This window comes from Globicephala melas, chromosome X, assembly GCF_963455315.2.
Source record: "Globicephala melas chromosome X, mGloMel1.2, whole genome shotgun sequence".
NCBI lineage: Eukaryota > Metazoa > Chordata > Mammalia > Artiodactyla > Delphinidae > Globicephala > Globicephala melas.
The window spans coordinates 4268712-4288494 of NC_083335.1; the positions used below are offsets into that span (position 1 = coordinate 4268712).

At 41.5% G+C, this 19783-nt stretch overlaps 1 protein-coding gene across 6 annotated transcripts in view; it reads right to left on the minus strand.

Annotated features, from left to right (window-relative positions):
* Positions 1 to 19783, minus strand: part of MTM1 (myotubularin 1) — a 113490-nt gene that overhangs the window by 13502 nt on the left and 80205 nt on the right. For all 6 annotated transcript variants that reach the window (XM_060292431.2, XM_060292432.2, XM_030846950.3 and 3 more), the window contains 7 exons: positions 17437 to 17520; positions 15052 to 15201; positions 10247 to 10435; positions 6270 to 6455; positions 2926 to 3132; positions 1758 to 1850; positions 1032 to 1145 (listed from right to left, as the gene is read on the minus strand). In XM_060292431.2, coding sequence (XP_060148414.1) covers positions 1032 to 1145; positions 1758 to 1850; positions 2926 to 3132; positions 6270 to 6455; positions 10247 to 10435; positions 15052 to 15201; positions 17437 to 17520 — 1023 coding nt within the window. The remainder of the gene's footprint in view (positions 1 to 1031; positions 1146 to 1757; positions 1851 to 2925; positions 3133 to 6269; positions 6456 to 10246; positions 10436 to 15051; positions 15202 to 17436; positions 17521 to 19783) is intronic.

Genomic DNA, 19783 nt, shown 5'->3' on the forward strand with positions numbered 1-19783 from the left:
CACAGTGGTTAAGAATCCACCTGCCAATGCAGGGGACACGGGTTCGATCCCTGGCCCGGTAAGATCCCACATGCCGTGGAGCAACGAAGCCTGTGCGCCACAACTACTGAGCCTGCACTCTAGAGCCGGTGAGCCACAACTACTGAGTCCGCGTGCCACAACTACTAAAGCCCGCGCACCTAGAGCCTGTGCTCCGCAACAAGAGAAGCCACTGCAATGAGAAGCCCGTGCACTGCAATGAAGAGTAGCCCCCGCTCGCCACAACTAGAGAAAAGCCCGCATGCAGCAACGAAGACTCAATGCAGCCAAAAATAAAATAAACAAAAATAAATTTTAAAAAAAGAAGAAGATGTGCTATGTATATACAATGGAATATTACTCAGCCATTAAAGAATGAAATAATGCCATTTGCAGCAACACGGATGGACCTGGAGGGTATTATACTAAGTGAAATAAGTCAGACAGAGAATGACAAATACTGTATGTGTCCACTTATGTGAGGAATCTATAAAGCAAAAGTGAGCAAATGTAACAAAACAGAAACAGACTCACCAATATAGAGAACGAACTAGTGGTTACTAGCGGGGAGAGGGAAGGTGGGAGGGGCAAGATAGGGGTGGGGGATTAAGACGTACAAACTACTAGGTATAAAATAAACAAGCTATAAGGATATGTAGCACAGGGAAATATAGCTGTTATTTGGTAATAACTTTAAATGGAGTATAATCTATAAAACTATTGAATCACTGTGTTGTACACCTGAAACTTATACGATATTGTAATCATCTATACCTCAACGAAAAAGTCATTCCTACTCCCTGAAGGCAAAGTCAATGTCTTACCCCTGAAATAAACACGATACACTCAACAACCCCTGGCTGAAGTGAAAACGCCCAAGCTTGGGGTACAGAATGAGGAACTTTGCATTAACCACAAACCAAGCTATCAAATTCTTTGTTATTTCACAGCAGACTAAACACGTTTTGGTGAGTCTTTAGCTAAAAAGATGTTAAAGATGTTAAAACACTCACCTGTTTCTCTCGAGCGGACTCACAGTTGTATAAGAAAGTACCAAAGCGGCAACTGTACAGATGATCCAAAATTATAATCAAAAACCGTTCATTGAACTCAAAAGCTGTAGGGAACTAGACGAAAACAAACAAGCAAACAACGCATGAAAACTTGGGGCTGATCTCACACAGAGCCGAAAAGAGGTGCATAAATGCTCCAGGAGGACAGCTGAGGCTGTGGTCTGCAGCGTGCTACAGCTCACCTGTTGGTGCTTTGCACAGGGCTGAAGAGCTTAACTGAGCGTCAAGTAAAGGAACAAAGAGGGAAAAAGGGAAAATAAGCCCATTTTCTGGGCTCTCCTGAGCGTACAGGACACACAGGATGGTTTAATTATTTACGGTAGTCTAAGGTAGCAGACTCGCCCACACACAAATGCCAGTGTAGGATGAACTGGAAAAGACGACTTGCTATTGTCAATTATGCGGCTCCTCCACCAGCAGAGAGAGTACAGTTAAATAGTAAAATTTTAAAACGTTATTATGAAAAATCCCAGTCAATATAAATAGTAGTGAGAATAAAAAAAGTGAACCCCGTGTACCCATCACCCGGCTTCAACAGTTATCCGCACGTGGCCAAACTTGTTGCATCTCTATCCCTACCCTGTGTTACTCTGAGGCAAATCCCAGATATTACATCAAAATATTTCAACATTAAGTCAGATGTATTTTCATCCTAATATCTCTTACCTGTTTTGACATCTGCCATACACAATCAACAAACTGGAGAAAAATAGGAGATCGGTCAGCATCGGCGTGGTTTTTATCGCCATGACCTATTCTCTGAAAGGAAGTGATGATTTGTTTTAATCTCTGGGTACAAAACTGAGGAAGCATATTACTCACAAAGTGTGACAATCACAACTCGGCAATCTGCATTCTAAACGCCAAGCTTCCCAGAGAGTGAATAGTATTTTTTTTTCCCATGGCAATGCAGAAAATAACGTATGGTTTCAAAATAATGGAAATTAAGTATATAAACTTCTATAATATATCAATACAAACTGAGAAAGCATCATGATGCTATGTGAACGTGACAACTATTTTATCCGATTGGAATTTTGTACAAGTCGTGGGCAGCTGCAGGTAGAGTTAAGTTACCAGTTGCTAAGGGACCAATCCCAAAGTTTCAAGTCTTGAAACCATGTCCAAAAGGGTGTGATTATTATAATTAAAAGTTCTTTAAAAAAAAGGTTCTTTCTCAAAAACAAGACAAAAACCTCACCATTTATTCATTTACTAAACAATGACTCTTTCTACTTGACGATGCTATTCACACTACTTGTGAAATTCAGATGAAGGCTACAAGGCTACACAGCAGTGTTTCTGAAACTGTCTATGGATTCTCTTCATGAGAACCATGTGGGGAACTTGTTCAAAATGCTTATTCAAAGGGTGCCTGGAAACAAGACACCCTTTTAATAGGAAATTTAATTTTAATAGGCTCTTTAGGAAAATAGGAAATATGAATTTTAATAGGTTCTTTTGGTTTTCAAAATGTCTATCAGAGAATAGTAAAAGCCTCAACAAAAAGTCTAGCATTTCTACAAAATATTTGGCTGTAATAGTTATAATATTAGTTGAGAAAGGAGGATCTTCCTTCTTTTGCACAATTTCAATTTAAACACTTTTTGTATTACTTTCAAGCGAAACTATTAATAGTGCAGATGGACAAACATGTCTCCTAAAAAGACTGGCTAAACCCAAGGCATCACACATTTTCAAACCTGCAGAGTGTTTTTCATTACACTCCTCAGATTTTCTTCTTAAAAGGAAATCACTGGTTTCACAAATAGTTTTTTTAATCCCAGATGGTGGTGATCAGACATTTAAAAAACTAGCTTTATTGTTTACTTACAGATGCGAATTTGTGTCCAAAACTGATCCATTCTTTTTGGACCAATATTTCAAAGCCCTCGATGCTCCGGTAATAACTGTCCAACATCAGCATGGCCAGGGATGTCAGCTGGGCAGTCCTGTCCCATCCGTCACTGCAGTGCACCACCACCGAGCTCTTCCCTGAAGAAACCCTGTCTGCGACCTGGATGGCTCCCGTCAAAACGAGCTGCCAAAGAAAAACATGCGAGTCAGTAGCGAGCTGGAAGGGACTGCTTGAATTTGAACTGATAGCTTTTAGCCCTAGTTAAAGTTCGTTTTAAAATACTATTAATGTCTAGAACAGAAAGAGTTCTGAAAACGGAAGGCCAGAAGCTGCAGGGTCTGTTGCTTTTCCTCTAAAGAAACTGCCTTCGAATGCAAGTAGGTATTAAAAAACAAGACAAATACACGAAAACCAAACCGCATTTCAAGCTTTCTTTCACATATGTGATTGTACGAGTTCACTAGGGCTGTCGTAACAAAGTCACACAGACTGGGTGGCTTAAATGACAGAAATGTATTATCTCCCAGTTCTGGAGGCTGGAAGTCCAAGATCAAGGTGTGGGCAGGGTCACGCTCCCTCTGAAGGCTCTAGGGAAGGACCTGATCCAGGCCCATCTCAAAGCTTCTGGTAGTTCCTTGCCTTCTGGCAGCATAACTCCAATCTTCAGATGGTATTTTCCCTGAGCATGTATCTGTGTCCAAATTTCCCCTTTTCATAAGGACACCAGCCTTATCGAATGAAGGGTCCACCCTACTCCAGTCAGACCTCATCTTAACCAATCACATCTGCAGTGACCCTGTTTGCAAATAAGGTCACACCCTAAGGTACTGGGGGTCAGGACGTCAACATATAAACTTTGGGAGGACACAATGCAACCAATAACAGTGATCACGTTAGAAAAATCACTGGCCCAAGAGGTCCAGTCTAGACCTTAAAGGCATGATACAATGGAAATCACCTTCTGGCCTTTAAATCGACAAGATATGAACCCTTATGTGGCTCATAAATTGCGGAATCCTCACCTGAAGATAAACTGACAGCCTCTAGTAGAAATCTGAGACCTAGCAGTGACTAAATGTATGCGTACGAAGAGCTACTGATCTGATGGCATTTTTTGATGATTTAAGTATTTACAGAAGTACACTTTACAAACAGTAGAATTTACCTGTAAGTGTACACTTCGATATGGTTTAATACACTTATACAGTTTTGCGACCATCACCACCATCCAGTGGCAGAGCAGTTCTATTACCCAAGATAGTTCCGGGTGCCAATCCCTGTTCCCACCCTCAGCCCCAGACAACCAATGATTTGCTTTCTGTCTCTACAGTTTTGCCTTTACTAGAAATTTCACAGAAATGGAATTCTACAGTAGCTGGTCTTTTATGCCTGGCTTCTTTCACTCAGCATAATGTTTTCAAGGTTCATCCATGTTGTAGCCTGTACTGGTTAGGCTCCATGACCAAAGGGCTGGGTTTGAAACCTCATTCTATTTTTAACATGTCTCACCTTGAGCCAATCACATAACTGTGGTTCTTTTCTTGCTCAAGTGAGGAGTGAATGGTACCCCCAACCAGTATATTCACCTTTTCAGACCTGTGTAGTTATTTCCTTTAAAAAATTAAACACACCTATGCTGTGGTTAAGAATCCATCTGCCAATGCAGGGGACATGGGTTCGAGCCCTGGTCCAGGAAGATCCCACATGCCGCGGAGCAACTAAGCCCGTGAGCCACAACTACTGAGCCCACACGCTGCAATTAGTGAAGCCTGTGAGCTCTACAGCCCGTGCTCTGCAACAAGAGAAGTGACCGCAATGAGAAGCCCGCGCACCGCAACAAAGAGCAGCCCCCGCTCACCACAAGTAGAGAAAGCCCGCGCGCAGCAACAAAGACCCAAAGCAGCCAAAAAATAAATTAATAATAATAAAAAAAATTTAAACCCACCTAAACTGTATCTTTTTGCTTTGTCTACAAAAGCCCTTGAAGAGCCATTCTCAAAATCTACAGAAAAGTTATAAAGGTACTACAGAAGGTTCCCATATACTCGACCCAATTTCCCCTATTATTGACATCTTAGAATAGTATGGTACATCTGTCACAACTATGAACCAATATAGATATATTATTAAATTATTAATAAACTTAATTTTAATGAAGGCCATGCTTTATTCAGATTTCCTTAGTTTTTACCTAATGTTCTCTTATTCTAGTCCAGAATCCTATCCACGATACCATATTACATTTAGTTGTCACAATTAGATTTTTTGCAATTCATTTTTGAGGATGATAAACTATGGAAAAAAACCCGAAAGTTCGAGAGACTGACTAAAATTATAACTCCTGTCAAGTTGGAAAATAAATTTTGACTAGAAAACACTCTATCTTCAGAATCCACCTATTTAAGGTTGGCTTTTTGTTTGTTTATAGAACTAAATGGTGGCTTCTAAAATTGTTAGTTCCCTCACATAACTTCAAGTACTTTTTTTTTTAATTATTATTTATTTTATCTATTTATTTTTGGCTGTGTTGGGTCTTTGTTGCTGCGCATGGGCTTTCTCTAGTTGCAGCGAGCGGGGGCTACTCTTCGTTGCGGTGCATGGGCTTCTCATTGCAGTGGCTTCTCTTGTTGTGGAGCATGGGCTCTAGGCGTGCAGGCTTCAGTAGTTGTGGCACACGGGCTCAGTAGTTGTGACTCATGGGCTCTAGAACGCAGGCTCAGTAGTTGTGGCACACGGGCTTAGTTGCTCCACGGCATGTGGGATCTTCCCGGGCCAGGGATCGAACCTCTGTCCCCTGCATTGGCAGGCGGATTCTTAACCACTGTGCCACCAGGGAAGTCCCAACTTCAAGTACTTTTAAAAGAATGGAGGTTTTTGATGCCTCTATCAAGATGAAGGATTGAATATAATAAAAACACAAAACTCATTCTTTAAACAAAGTCAATTTGAGGTAAGTTTCAATAAAAACAATTGCTCTAGGTTCTTGAGGGTCATACCCAGTAATGGTTCAATAATAAATTATCTACTCCTAAATAAACCTGGGTGAAAGCCTCAACTACTTGCTATTGACGAGTTGGAAAGTGACATCTCTACAAACTCTAAAAAATATTCTGGAGATAATATTGTGAAATCTTTAATTTAGGTAAGCAAATTGTAAAGAAACACAAAATTGTCAAATGTAGAGCTACATACAACAAATATTTTCTCTCTCGCTGTTCAGTATTTTTTTAAATTTAAGGAATCAAAAAAATTTCCTGATCCACTAAACCATTACTTTCTTTTTTATATATGTGTATCTTTTTTCAAAAAAATATACTTGCCTTGATATGTTCCAACCAGTGAGTAGATTCTAAACTGGACAACCAGTGGGATTCTTCCACATTAGGATAAACAATGTCTTTGACTTTCTTCAAAGATTCCCGCATGACATGAATGTTATGAATGTCTAAGAAGAAAAGTTCGGCGTTATGATACGCATCATCACTTTCATATCCTCCTCCTGTCGCCTAAGAAACAATAAGATACACAAAACAGTAAGTTGGGTTTTCTATTGCTTCAGTAACTTACACAAATATTTCAAAGGTTATTGGTCCTCCAAATCTCAACCTAAAAACTTGCAACTTAGATACGATAATTGATGTGACCCGACTTCCTATCTGACGCTAGGCGTCAACAACATTAGTCACACTTTGAGCTAGGGAAAAAAGACGGTGAGTTGGCAATTTCCGGAGGATCTGTATTTGTGAGAAAAAATCATTTTCAAAATGTTCTATAATTACTAGCTCTTCTTCTGGATCTGGAAAGGCAAGAGCAGGTTCTGAATGGTCGTTGTCTTCCATCGGATTTTAACAGTACTCTTCAGGGGCAGGCTCCCATGGGACTGGACGGGCTAGAGGAAAACGACAGGCTTTGGAGACAGATAGACCCAGGTCGATAGCTCAGTTTCAGCCCCTCTTTGCTGTGTGATCTGGGGCAAGGCACTTAACCTCTCTGCGCCTCAACGCTGTCTCCTGTAGAACAGGGGATAATACTACCCAGGTCTCATAAGATTAAAAGGAGCCAGGCTCTATAACAGTTAACACCAGCCACCATTTAATGATACTGTGATTCTTGCTTTACATAATTTTATCTAACTCTTACAGCAATGCTGCAAGACAGGTATTACTAACTGCATTTTGAAAATGAGAAGAGATGCTATTTAACTACACCCAAAGTCAGAGGTAAGCAGCAGAATTTAAGTCATCTGACTTCACAGCCTGAACCTTTTCTAGTGCCCCATGACTGTCTGTGTGCTATGCAAACACCAGGACAGTGCTGCACGTGGTGGGCCCTGGAGGGACAAAAGGTTTCAAGCGGGGACGAGATGGCTACCACCTGCCGTGGCGCCTACCAGCATCCACCCGCTAGGCTGGGCGTCACTTCCCTTTCACAGGGTCGTGAAGATGCCTCTTTTCCACGAAGACAAAAAGAAACACTCCGGCTTTGTTTAGGAACCTGGCTGCATTCTGCTTAATGCTTTAAAATGCCATGGAACGTGTGGCCTCCGGCCTTTTAAGAAAAAGTTAAATTATTCGGGGACCTTCGAAGAAAGCAAGCTGAAATGGAAGGATGCTAATTAACATCATAAAAACATATGAATATGTAAACTCACCAGTAAAGGTAAGTAAACAGTCAAAGCCAAGTTGCACTATCTCGGCAGTGCCCGCAGGTAAAGGACAGACAAGCGACATGCCTGCCATTGCCACGGAATACCTCTTCTCTTTTCATTTACAATTGAAGGAATATAAACTTGTAGCTCGGGACAGAAGGGCCAATACATCCTATGGTTTTTTTCCGGGGTTAGTCACAGAGAAGGTTTCCTGCAGTAGAAGTAAGGCTACCACTTGAACTTCAAACCTGGAGACCTATGTACAAGCCAGAGGCCTTGATCTCCAGAGACTCTAGGTAAGAAATTGTATTTTATTTAGACAGAAATGTGTTTTTAAAGCTTGCTACAAATGGCATCAGTAGTAAGTAGACAATAAACGTTCACTTTGTTTTTAAATAGTTATCAGCTAATGAATCCATACACAAATGGGTCATATTCCCCTCTCCTTGGTTACCCCTACCTCAGGGAATAACACCTTGCAGCTGCCATCAGAGGTCACAACAGAGGTGCACCTATCCCCCTGGCAGTCACTGTTGTGAACTGGATCTGCAAGCCTCTCACACGAGGACACACGTTACCCTCCCACGGACATGTGACCTGTTTCTCTGTACATGTGGTTTGTAAACAGTTAGTGATTTTCAAAGACATTCCTAACTCTGGAGTTTCTTTCGTAGATCACTGAAGATGATAGGAGGAAAAAGTAATAATTCATTGCCAAAGTTTCTGCCAAAAACAGACATTAACACAGTCCTGCTTTAATTCATCACAGACTGCTGGATCTTATCTGCCTCTAGGTTTCCTTTGTTTGTTTTTTTCTTTAATTTAAAATGGTGCAATATTGCTTGTTACATACAGGGCTGTAAATGTCTAAATATCCACAAGGGCAGAACAATTCGGTCCAAAGAGGAGAGAATTCAGAAGGGTAAAAATCAATCAGTCAAGCAGAGACTGAGTCCCCAAAAGTTCAAATTCCACATCTCTGATTAGTTTTGAAGTTTTCTTTTCAGTTCTCTTCAACAAAAAAGAACCACCCATGTCACCTAGTACAACCACGTACACAGCCTGTTGCTATGGATACAGATGACTAGGAAGACACAGTCGAGGGAGGAGGGGAACCTGAGTGTGTTTTTTTAGAGAATGATGCACAGATCTTTCAAGCCTAGGTTTTTTTGCTTAATTTTTTCCTTCCCTTCATTCCTAAATGGACTAGAAACACAGGCATATTTCCTGAGTGTTAAAAAGGCATTCAAGAATTCTACTGCTACAACAATGAGCTTTAGAGTTAATACAATAAAGTTATTCATTTTATACATTTTATATACTTAAAAAAATTCTTTCTAAATACCCCATTTTAATGTTATATGATATCTGTTTCAGGCTAAATGTATACATGGAAATACTTCATTTTATACATGTATTCAACTCTGAATTATACCTGAAGGATAGCAGGAACAGAAATATAAAGGTAAGGATAATACAACAAGATATTCATATTTAGACTTAATTTCCTAAATGTTGTGTTACATTTCCTAACCTATTTATCGATTTCACTACCTGACTGCTTTACAAATAATTTCAATATCATTTTCGTCTTGTAAAACAAAACCAACTGCAGTAACAAATACCGGGTCCAAAAGTAAATGTGTAAGGTGCACAATCTGTGTGCAAATAATTATGAGTGGAGCCCCACACACACGCCTGTGCAGACAGACATCACAGGGTCCATTTAGGAAGCTACTGAAACTATCTGAGCTGCTTGAGGACTTGTTTTGCTTTCAGGTTCTTGTCTTGTGCTCTGAATAATTGAAGATGCCAGATAAATGACCTTGGGATAAGCAAAATATTCAAGATGATGAAATTTAAGCCTACATCTGACAAGAAGCCATACATCTGAAAGGTGGAATGGGGCAGGCCCACTGTGAATACTTATAAGTGACAGCTGGCAATGGGAGAGGGAAAGGGAAAAAAAAACCAAAAAGGTTAAACTGAATGTCAAAGGTATTTCTGAATCTTGGGCCCTGTAGTGCAGGGGCAAACAGCCTTCCACCTTGAGCATCTGCTGAGGAGTCCTGCAGGCAACACTGCCTTGTCATTCAACTTTAGGGCCAGTCTGCATACTCTACTTAAGAAGGCCAAGACGACCCTTGAGACAGATTTCTTTGAAAATATTACCATTATGTGTATAACTGTAAAACTCACATACATGGATCTACTCATTTCTTGGATTGTCTCATATAAATGAGAACACACACTTCTGAGTATGGTGAAGAGAATGCTTAGATAAAGCTACAAATTTAGGATTTTAACAATTACAGCTTCCCACAATCCTCACAGATGCCTCACTAGTGTACACACTGAGAATCACTGTCAACAGCCTAAAGAGCTCCAAAGAGATTCTCTTTCCCAAGTTCACTACAGCTCTAGACTTCTACTTTACCTAAAGCTTATTTTCATTTGGCTTTAATGTATTCAACTTTTAAGATATGTTTTGTGATTAAAACTACTTTCTACCTTCAGTGAACTCGTTTTCCTCTTTAAGCGAAGTTTAATTTAAACCCACATGTTGATACGCCATGGCAACAACCTTCAGGTAAAACACTGCACACTGTACGTAAGGCAAGTTTCTACCATGTCATTAAATATACTTACCTTGTTGGCCACTGCATTTACATTGGGTCTAGCATCATAGATTGTGAGTTTGTTAATTTGTCTATTCGTCTCCCTGATGACGTCGAGATATTTCTCATCATCTTTATTTCGTTTACCACTCATACCAACAAGAGGCTGACTGCAACGCATGATGACCGTCTTGTTTTCTGGATGAATCCATGACAGCACCTACGGTTGGTTCAGAAATTTTAAGCTATCGAGAAAGAACCAAATGTCAAAACAATTAAAACTATAAAAAAAAGAGAGCACTAACAATCAGGATGAAGTGAATCTCATTTTGCTGAAACGGGATGCTTGTTCACCTGCCATTTCCACGTGTGCCCAGAAACACACATTTAACGATGATGACTATTCAGAGCCAACGAGAATAACCAGTTGCTTTACTAGTCTTTTCTTAATTCGCACCACATCTAAAAACATTAAATGCTTACCTAAAAATAGTTACATCACTTAAAGGAAACAGAAAGCTTCAGATATTTTATTTCAGTCCTGTAGCTTGCACTGGATTTGTCATCACCCAGAAACAGCTTTAGCAAAAGGTGAGAGGTAAAGAAAACCACCCCTGGTACCTCACACCTGCAGGTCATTTTCCCAACACTCTCAACTCTAGAGTCTAACACAGGGGCTTGAAAACCCAAAGGAAGCAAACAGGATCTCAGGACAGCCAAAGAGCTGCCAGAGTCTCCACAATGAAGCTTGGACACCCGCCTCCTGGGAGAGCTCTGAGCCTTTACTCAGAATCAACCTTCTCCAATTTTACACACAAGCCCAGCACACTTGCTACCTGGTCTCTCAGTTCATAGCACCTGAGAAACAAGACCTGCAAAAGGAAGCTAAAAATGTAATACAGCAAAAGCTACAGAACTGTCCACTTTCAATGAATGAATGGTTTCATAGATGAATTCTATCTCAATAAAGCTGTTAGAAGAGAAAAATAAAATAAAACTAACAGAAGCTGGAAGGTAAGTGTGGTGGCTGAGTTCACAGCCTCTGTAGCGTCCTTTCCCTCTTTCATTAAATGCGGAGCCACGTGACAGCATGACGCTACTGGGAGGATGAATGGAGAACGCATGTACGAAAACCCATGAAAAGCAGACACAACCCCAGAAGCACAAGTGTTCGAGCTCACTTAATACAAGGCCAAGTACACTGTCGTCTTTGAAGTCACCTCCCCACTATGGCAAATGACGAGCAATGATGTTCATAAAAATCACTGTGTATAATAATGACAACACGTCAATGAGAAAAGATTATATAATACGAATGAATACTCATTCAATTTAGTCTCTGTGCCTGCCAGGGCCCAGTCAAAACACCACTGTGGCCCCCAACTAAGACTCCGAAGGCTCAGGCCTGGGAGGCCTGGGCACAAGTGCTGGCCTCCCTCAACCTCCACTTTCTAATCTACAACATGGAGGTGAGACCTGGCCTGCCCACCTCCTATGGCTTTGCCTCCAAGAGGGAAAAGACGTGAGATCGCTTATAAGTATCTATGTATTTTTAATTTTTTTTAGGTTTATTGACATATACTTGACCTATAACACTATGTAAATTTAAGGTCTACAACATGTTGATTTGATATAAGATCACTCTTTTTTTTTAATTTTATCTATCTATTTATTTAGTTATTTATGGCTGCGTTGGGTTTTCGTTGCTGCACGCAGGCTTTCTCTAGTTGTGGCGAGCGGGGGCTACTCTTCGTTGCAGTGCACAGGCTTCTCACTGCGGTGGTTTCTCTTGTTGCGGAGCACAGGCTCTGGGCATGTGGGCTTCAGCAGTGGAGGCGTGCGGGCTTCAGTAGTTGTGGCATGTGGGCTTCAGTAGTTGTGGCACACGGGCTCAGTAGTTGTGGCTTGCAGGCTCTAGAGCGCTGGCTCAGTAGTTGTGGCACACAGGCTTAGTTGCTCCACGGCATGTGGGATCTTCCCGGACCAGGGATCGAACCCGTGTCCCCTGCATTGGCAGGCAGATTCTTAACCACTGCGCCACCAGGGAAGTCCCCACTCTTTTGTGGAGGGGCCGCGCTGGGCAGCTTGTGGGATCTTAGTTCCCCAACACAGGGCTGGAACCTGGGCCCTCGGCAGTGAAAGCGTGGAGTCATAACCACTTGACCACCAGGGAATTCCCAATATGAGATCACTTTTAAAAGAGCAAATCGCTGCACATACAAGACAGTTATTATTTGATAAAGACCCTCATCAAGTTTTAAATTTAAATCAGGTCATATGCAAGAAACGGCCCTGTTCCCCGCATGCCCTCCATTCTCCTGCCCTTCTTCTCTCTGCTTGGGAGATTTAAGACTGGAATCACCAGGCCATGTTAAGAAATGCTATTGTTATGAGTTGTTTCACCTCTTACCTGCTTTTTCTTTTGGGATCTCAACTACCTTTATAAAAAGGATGCTTGCCATACAGATGACCAGGTACAAGTAATGCAAATATCACAACATCAACTACCGTGAGTGCTTTTAAAGTATATGCTACTATATCAGGCTATTCTTTTTGAAGTTAATATGTAGAAGCCATAAATAATTAAGGATGTACACAAATATTTAGCCACCAAAAGATGTTTATCACAGCACTGTTTATAATAGGAATAGAAAACTGACTGACAGTTTTCTGTCAATCTATACAGTACATCTACACACCGGCACATGAAACAGACAGTCATCGGTGTAGAAAAAGCAGACTGAGACATAAACCACAGAATAATTTTCTTTTTTCCAAATAAAAATATGTATGCATAGAAGGAAGTCTGGAAGCACATAACTGTGGTTCTCACTAGGTGGCAGTCTCCTTTAGCCTTACCAGTATTTTTATAAATGTCTAAAATAAATATGTATTACTTATATGTTAAAGAATTCGATAACATTAAGACCAACCTGTTTGAGAACAAAGGAGTAAGTATCCATTAATGGGAACACTAATACATGTGGATCATTTTGTTATTCAGTGATATTTTATAATACTCTGCATCTTATTTATGGACAACATAACAAGACTGCTTTCTCATCAATGCTTTTTGTATCTTTATATGTTTTTTTAAAAAAAGAACTGAATATCAAATATTAATGATTTCATATCAAAAGCAAATACATTTCCTGGGTTATAGTCAAGAGTCAGGTGATTAGAAGGTATATCACAAAGAGTACATTATCTATTATTAGATATTATATATATATTTTTTTCGGTACGCGGGCCTCTCGCTGTTGTGGCCTCTTCCGTTGCAGAGCACAGGCTCCGGACGCGCAGGCTCAGCGGCCATGGCTCACGGGCCCAGCCGCTCCGCGGCATGTGGGATCTTCCCAGACCGGGGCACGAACCCGTGTCCCCTGCATCGGCAGGCGGACTCTCAACCACTGCGCCACCAGGGAAGCCCTATTATTAGATATTATTAAGCATGGTAATCTATAAAAGATAGAGAAGTGATGGAGAGCTTAGCCTCAGTTTTTTTAAGGAAAAATAAATGCAAATTGGCCATCACAAAGTAAGAAGGATCAATAAAATGGCTAAGTAAAAAGCTAAGCATTCTATTTACTCTACGGTGGGCTCCCATTCACTCAGAACAGGGGGAACAACTGGATCAAGACGGCAGCCTGAGCACAGTGGGCCGGGTTCAGTTGTTTCATTTCCTCTCCTACCCCCAATCCCGTGAAATTCACACACACACACACGCGCGCGCGCACGCACGCACGCATACACACACAGTAGATGTTCAATAAATATTAACTGAATGAAGGAGTGAACAAAATCAATTCACACTATCCTAGCCCAGTTCTCCTGCGGGTGAGGCATGGATTAGCAAGACAGCTAGCCAGGGCAGGGGTCGAGCACGAGAGGAGCGAAATGGTAATTCTAGCTTCATCAGCACAGTATTCTCGCAAAAGGAGCCAAAGAACGTACTTTCAAGTATAATATATATCGTGAAGATACGAAAGGACACTCGTGCTTAGCGAAGCAAGTGCATTAAAAAAGTTACAATTCATATTATGTTGATAGCATAACGAAAGTTTCACACAAATATCCTTTTAGGGACAAAAATGTCTAGACTTGGAAGTTAAAGGCAACGTGACATTAAATCTTAATTGTTCAACCCTTGTTTTTCAAAATCAAACCAAAACAAAATAAGACAATGTACTTATTATGACATGCCCTGGAAATTAACAGAGGGGAAAAATTCTCTAAATTTTTAGCCAACAAGATTTATGGACACAGAGTAGACAGGGTGACTCGTACATAAATATTTAAGAACCAAAGACTAATTTATGAACTAGGTCCAGTGATACCGTAAATATAGTTTGGGATAGTCTGCACCTGACCCCAGGTTGCTAATGGTATGAAGGCAGCTTACAAACGTGATGAGGATAGACAAATCCTAATAAAGGTGGTACGTAAAAGCCTATACTCATAGGCTCCATAACATAGGCTAGGTGCACGGTTTCCAGCATAACTCAACCGACATTACCCAGAGCCTAATGCCTGTCAGTTATTGTGCTACGAAGACACAAGCCACAGGGACCCTGTCCTTCCTTCTTCCTTTCCACCTGGTGTTACCTGTACCCTCTCCTGTATAAGAATTACTTGAGTTCATTCTCTGTCCTTGATCGCGAGCTCCTGGAAGGCAGGTGACGTCTTACTTCTTTCCCCATTTGGCCTGCTGCTTTGCACTCAGAGGACACTTGATAATTATTTGTGTGACTGAAATTCCAAAAGAGTGTTTCTCTGACTACTGTTCTCATGGAAGAAAAGGCACTCTTTACAGAAAACATTAATTGCAGTACTCACTGGAATTCGATTTCGGGATCTAAAAGCTGCAACTCTCCTGAGATCATCATCTGAGGCGCGATATGGAACCACCAAGAGGGCCGGGTAAGTGTCGCACAGTTCATAGCACTTATTAATAAAAGTGATTCTCCAATGGTGATTGGGCAAGCCCTGCAGGAAGAAAGGAAGTCCACGTCAGCACTGATGCTTTCATCTCTGGATCTGGCCTTGGATGGGTCTCCTTTCTTCTTTCGAGCAGAATGTGCGTGTGCCTCTGACAGCGGGGTAGTAACGGTGTACTGATTTATAGTAAGGGAGGCAGATCGATCGATAATCCAGACAATGTAAGAACACAAGACAAAACACTGGCGGGTTCCAGAATTCTAAACTATCGCTGGTAAATACAAATTCTCTTGAACTTGAGATCTTCCTTGATTTCATGTCAAACTTTTCTCTACTACTTGTACAATAAAGAGAAACCCAAGTTCCTCCCCGACCCGTGCAAACCGCCCCACGCCCTAAAGAAAAGTACACTGTGTAATCTTCATCTGTGTCTGATTGAGGGTAAAAAAGCCATCAGGCCAATTCCACTCCCCACTCGCTTCAACCTGCTCCAAAGTAGAAAGAGGCTGAGCTTATGAAGACATTCACAGAAGGGAAGTAAGGAAAACCCCTCTGGGGAGGCTCATTTCGCCACCTCCTGAGAGTTTCTTCAATCAAGTGGTTTGGGATGGGTGATTGCTCTATGGGCTGTGTGAGAAATACACTCATCTGCATTCTAAGCAGACGGCTAGTGTGACACGGAAGACACCTCCCATCCTATCGCCTACCCACAAAATTGTAGCTACTGTGGACAAGGTCCAGAGGTGGTGGAATAACTCTCTCCCCATGCTCACAAACACACAAGTACACACACAAAAGTGAGCCATGTGGGTGCTTGCTCTGGGGACGCAAATAGTACCTCATCTTTACGTCTGGCCCTATAGAGCTCGGGCCAGACAGATGAGTCGGATGTCGAGTCCAATTAGAGAGTTACAAGTCCCATCAGAAAGGTATAAGAAAAAAAGATGGAATATAATGGCATTCTAGAACTAAATACCTTCAAGAGTTCATATATGCATGCAAGCTTAAAAACAGAAAGCCCTAAAAAGTAAGTCTTAATATTGTCAATAACACTCAAAAACTAAGGTGCAAATATTTTAATACATAACACTACAGAGGTCTCCAAAACATGCAAGATGTTTTCATGGTCCCTCTTCTGCCTCCACAACTGACCTGGAATAGAGGTTATTAAAATGAGAGGTACACACAGCCTTCAAAAACTCAACAAACTAAATCTGAGTTCTGGAAGCAACAGGACATACTACCGCATACACGTGCCCTAGAGATAAATTCCCACACCCACATCCCTGAGCACCGAATCTTCTTATGAACAGAGGCAAACCACTGATCAAGACTAAACGGGTCACCACAGAGCACTGAGTAGAGTTCCCTGTGCTATAGCTGATTTACTTTGCTGTACAGCAGACACTAACACAACATTGTAACATAACTATACTCCAATAAAAATTAATTTAAAAAAGAAAAAGGCTAAACCGGGAAGTCAACCCAGGTGCCTGGTAGTGGAAGTGGTGGCTAGAAGGTTCTTCTCAAGTCTAGGGTTCTACGATTTTACTTTACATTCACTGGGCTTGATTTGATTCTCAAACCTCATTCAACAAAACTTCCCAATTACTTTATGAGCTTTGTAGAACGAGAATTATGAAAAACCTCATCACAAAACTCCTAACTGTCCTATGATTTGGTTACAGCAGAGGTCAAAGTGTAGCTGTTGCAGAGAGACCTTTGCCCCGAACAGCAACAATACACGAAGCCTCCCGCTTTATTATTGCAAGTAAACATGCATGTGGGTGAAGTTTACTAAGACAGCAGTAAAGGCAATTCTCATACACATTCATCAAAGCATTCTTGGAAAAGTCATTACAGGAAAACAGTTCTAATTCATTTGAATCTTTAAACTGAAATGAATATAACAGAAATCTAACTGCCAGTAATACTTAGGCTCCCAAATACATACATCATGACATCAACTCCTGAGTAGTAAGGTACAGAAGTCTGGCTTCTCTAGACTCTGAGTATTTGATTCATTTCATGGACAACAATATAATGGATGTTCTTCGCGTAGCGGAAGGAAAGAGAACTTAGCCATGCAGCCTCTAGTGCAGCTTGAACATGGCCCTGGGATGAGCCTGTAGGTTCCACAGTACTAGAATGAGCCATATTATACCACTGCCAGGAAAAATTTATTTAGCAAGGGTGTTACTGATACTCAAAGAGCGTGACTGATGGCATATCATCACCAGGCAGGTTTGAGATTCCCCACATCTACAGTATCTACTGACTTACCTGCCTTCTGTATTCTTCAACTGGATTATAAACCATCCATCCATCCACGTCAAACTTTTCTTCATTTAAAAATGCAAATATTGGCTAGAAAAGGCAAAAAAAAGAGAAAGAATTTCAAGTTCAGTGTAAAGGAACTAATACTCTATTAATACTACATCCTTTGATTTTTTTTTTTTTTACTAGATTTGCCTACCATGAAATCACAACCCCAACTGAGACTTTTAAGCAAGAAATAACAGTGAAAAATTTAGACTAGACCTACACTACCTTCTATCTTGATTAACAATTGTATACTTTTGAGACTGCAATTTTCTATGGCTACAAACATCTCTTTTGGTGTTTTTTTTTTAAATGCTGCTGCACAAAACTCAGATTTCCAGACCCAAAAATGCCTATCAGTTTTAAGCAGTATTAGCAATCGACGGGTAAAAGACACTAAAATATAAAAGAGAAAGAAAAGCAATGATTATTAAATAGTGCAACTGTCTCAAAAGGGACCAGTGGTGTGTTAATCCATTAAGAAAGTGACAGAACGTTAAGAAAATTCTTAATTAACTGTTCTCTGTGAATTCGGAATCAATGCCCTGATCTCTGAAACAACAGGCCTCAGGCCTCTCACCTCTTCTCTATGCTCACTCTCAAGGTGACACTGATGAATTTCAGGGCTTTGAATACCATCCATACCCTGGCGACTCCTAAATATCTATCGCCCTCCAGCCCCACTGTGATCTGCAGACTTGGCCACTGCCGCCGGAGGACTGCAACGTTCACAACTCCTCCCAGTCTCCCCATTTCAGCAGATGACAGCGCCATCCTTCACACTGATTGAACCCAAAACCTTAGCATTATCCTCATCACCTCACTGCTACCACCCTGGTGCAAGGCTCTGCCATCTCCACTTGGATTATAATAACACCTCCTAACTGGTCCTCTGCTTTCATCTTTACCTCTAAAGTCAGAGTAATCGTGTCACAACCTAAGCCAGGTCAAATCCTTCCCTTGCCCCAAATCCTCCTGTGGCTTTCCATCTCACTTTGGGTAAAAGTGGAAGTACTTGCCACCTGGCTATGTCCCCCACCACGTCTCTGCTCTTCCTCTCGCTCAATCCATTCCAGCCACGCTTTCGGTGCCGCTCCCGGGAAGCAACGAGCCCTTGCACCTGCTGCTCCACTTGTCTGCAATCCTTTGCCCTCATGGTTTCCTCCCTTACTTCTTTCACATCTCTGCGCAAATGTAACCTTAATCAGTGAGCCTTTCTCTGACGCATGTTCCCCCACAACAGGACCACCAATTCTCCTTCCCATTTTATTTCCATCACTTATGACCATTTGACCTATATTTATTTATTTGTTACTGTTGGACCCCTACCGTCCTCCCTCCTAGACCACGGGCTCCATGAAGGCAGACACTTGCTTTTTTCCCACCCTGGATCCCCAGTAACCAGAATGCTGTCTGGCCTGTGTAGGTGGAATACATATTTGTTGACCGAATGAGGACGGGAAGCATTATCCAGCCCCTGCTCAAGCGCTTTCTCTGGAGGCACTTTTCCTCTAAGTATCTTCCTTCCACCCATTTTCCTGTTATCAGCCTGTGGCCTCCAATGCTAGTGTTCCCCCGACCCCAACGTTACAGAGAACTTCTGGTAAAGCATCAGTTAGCGGCAACGGTTTTCTGTACTTAAGTGGCAAGAGGTTTAAGGTGAAAACTGATCAAGATCATGCTCTCCGGACTGCCTTCTTGAACTTTCCAAAGCGTGTGGCACCCTCAGCAGGTCTCATCTCTGGCAGCACTAGGCCCGAGCGCTGTGTATTCTGTGACCGCACATTAGCAATGCCGCTGAGCTAGCTATGAAATTGAGGCTTTAGGCTGACGGGGAATCCACAGGAGTACTTAGTTATTCAGTACTCCCGGGGACAACAAGTGATTGCCGTTAACTGAACTTCAATTCAGAGACAGAGGGACTTCTGGTGCAAAGAGCACTAAAATGTATAGCATGCTTCTCTGTCCATACACGGAACCTACAGAACATGTCCAAGCATCCTCCTGGTGACATCTGAGCACGGGATACTGCCCTGGTCAGTACCTGGCCCGGGTAAATACTCAATACTGCTGAACCTTGTACTGGTGACATACTTGTAGATGATGTAAGGCTGCACTGTCACTCACTTTAGAAGAAAACCTAGAATCTGCTTTCTTGAAATAAGTTCCTGATCTCAACGTGAGTTTTGTTCATTTTTCGGTTTTTAGCTATTTGCATCTTTCCCATGAAACTCAAGCAAATATGGTGTCCTTTTAAGAAGAAAGAATAAAATTGTTCACTCAGAGGCCAAATAAACTTTCTCTCCAG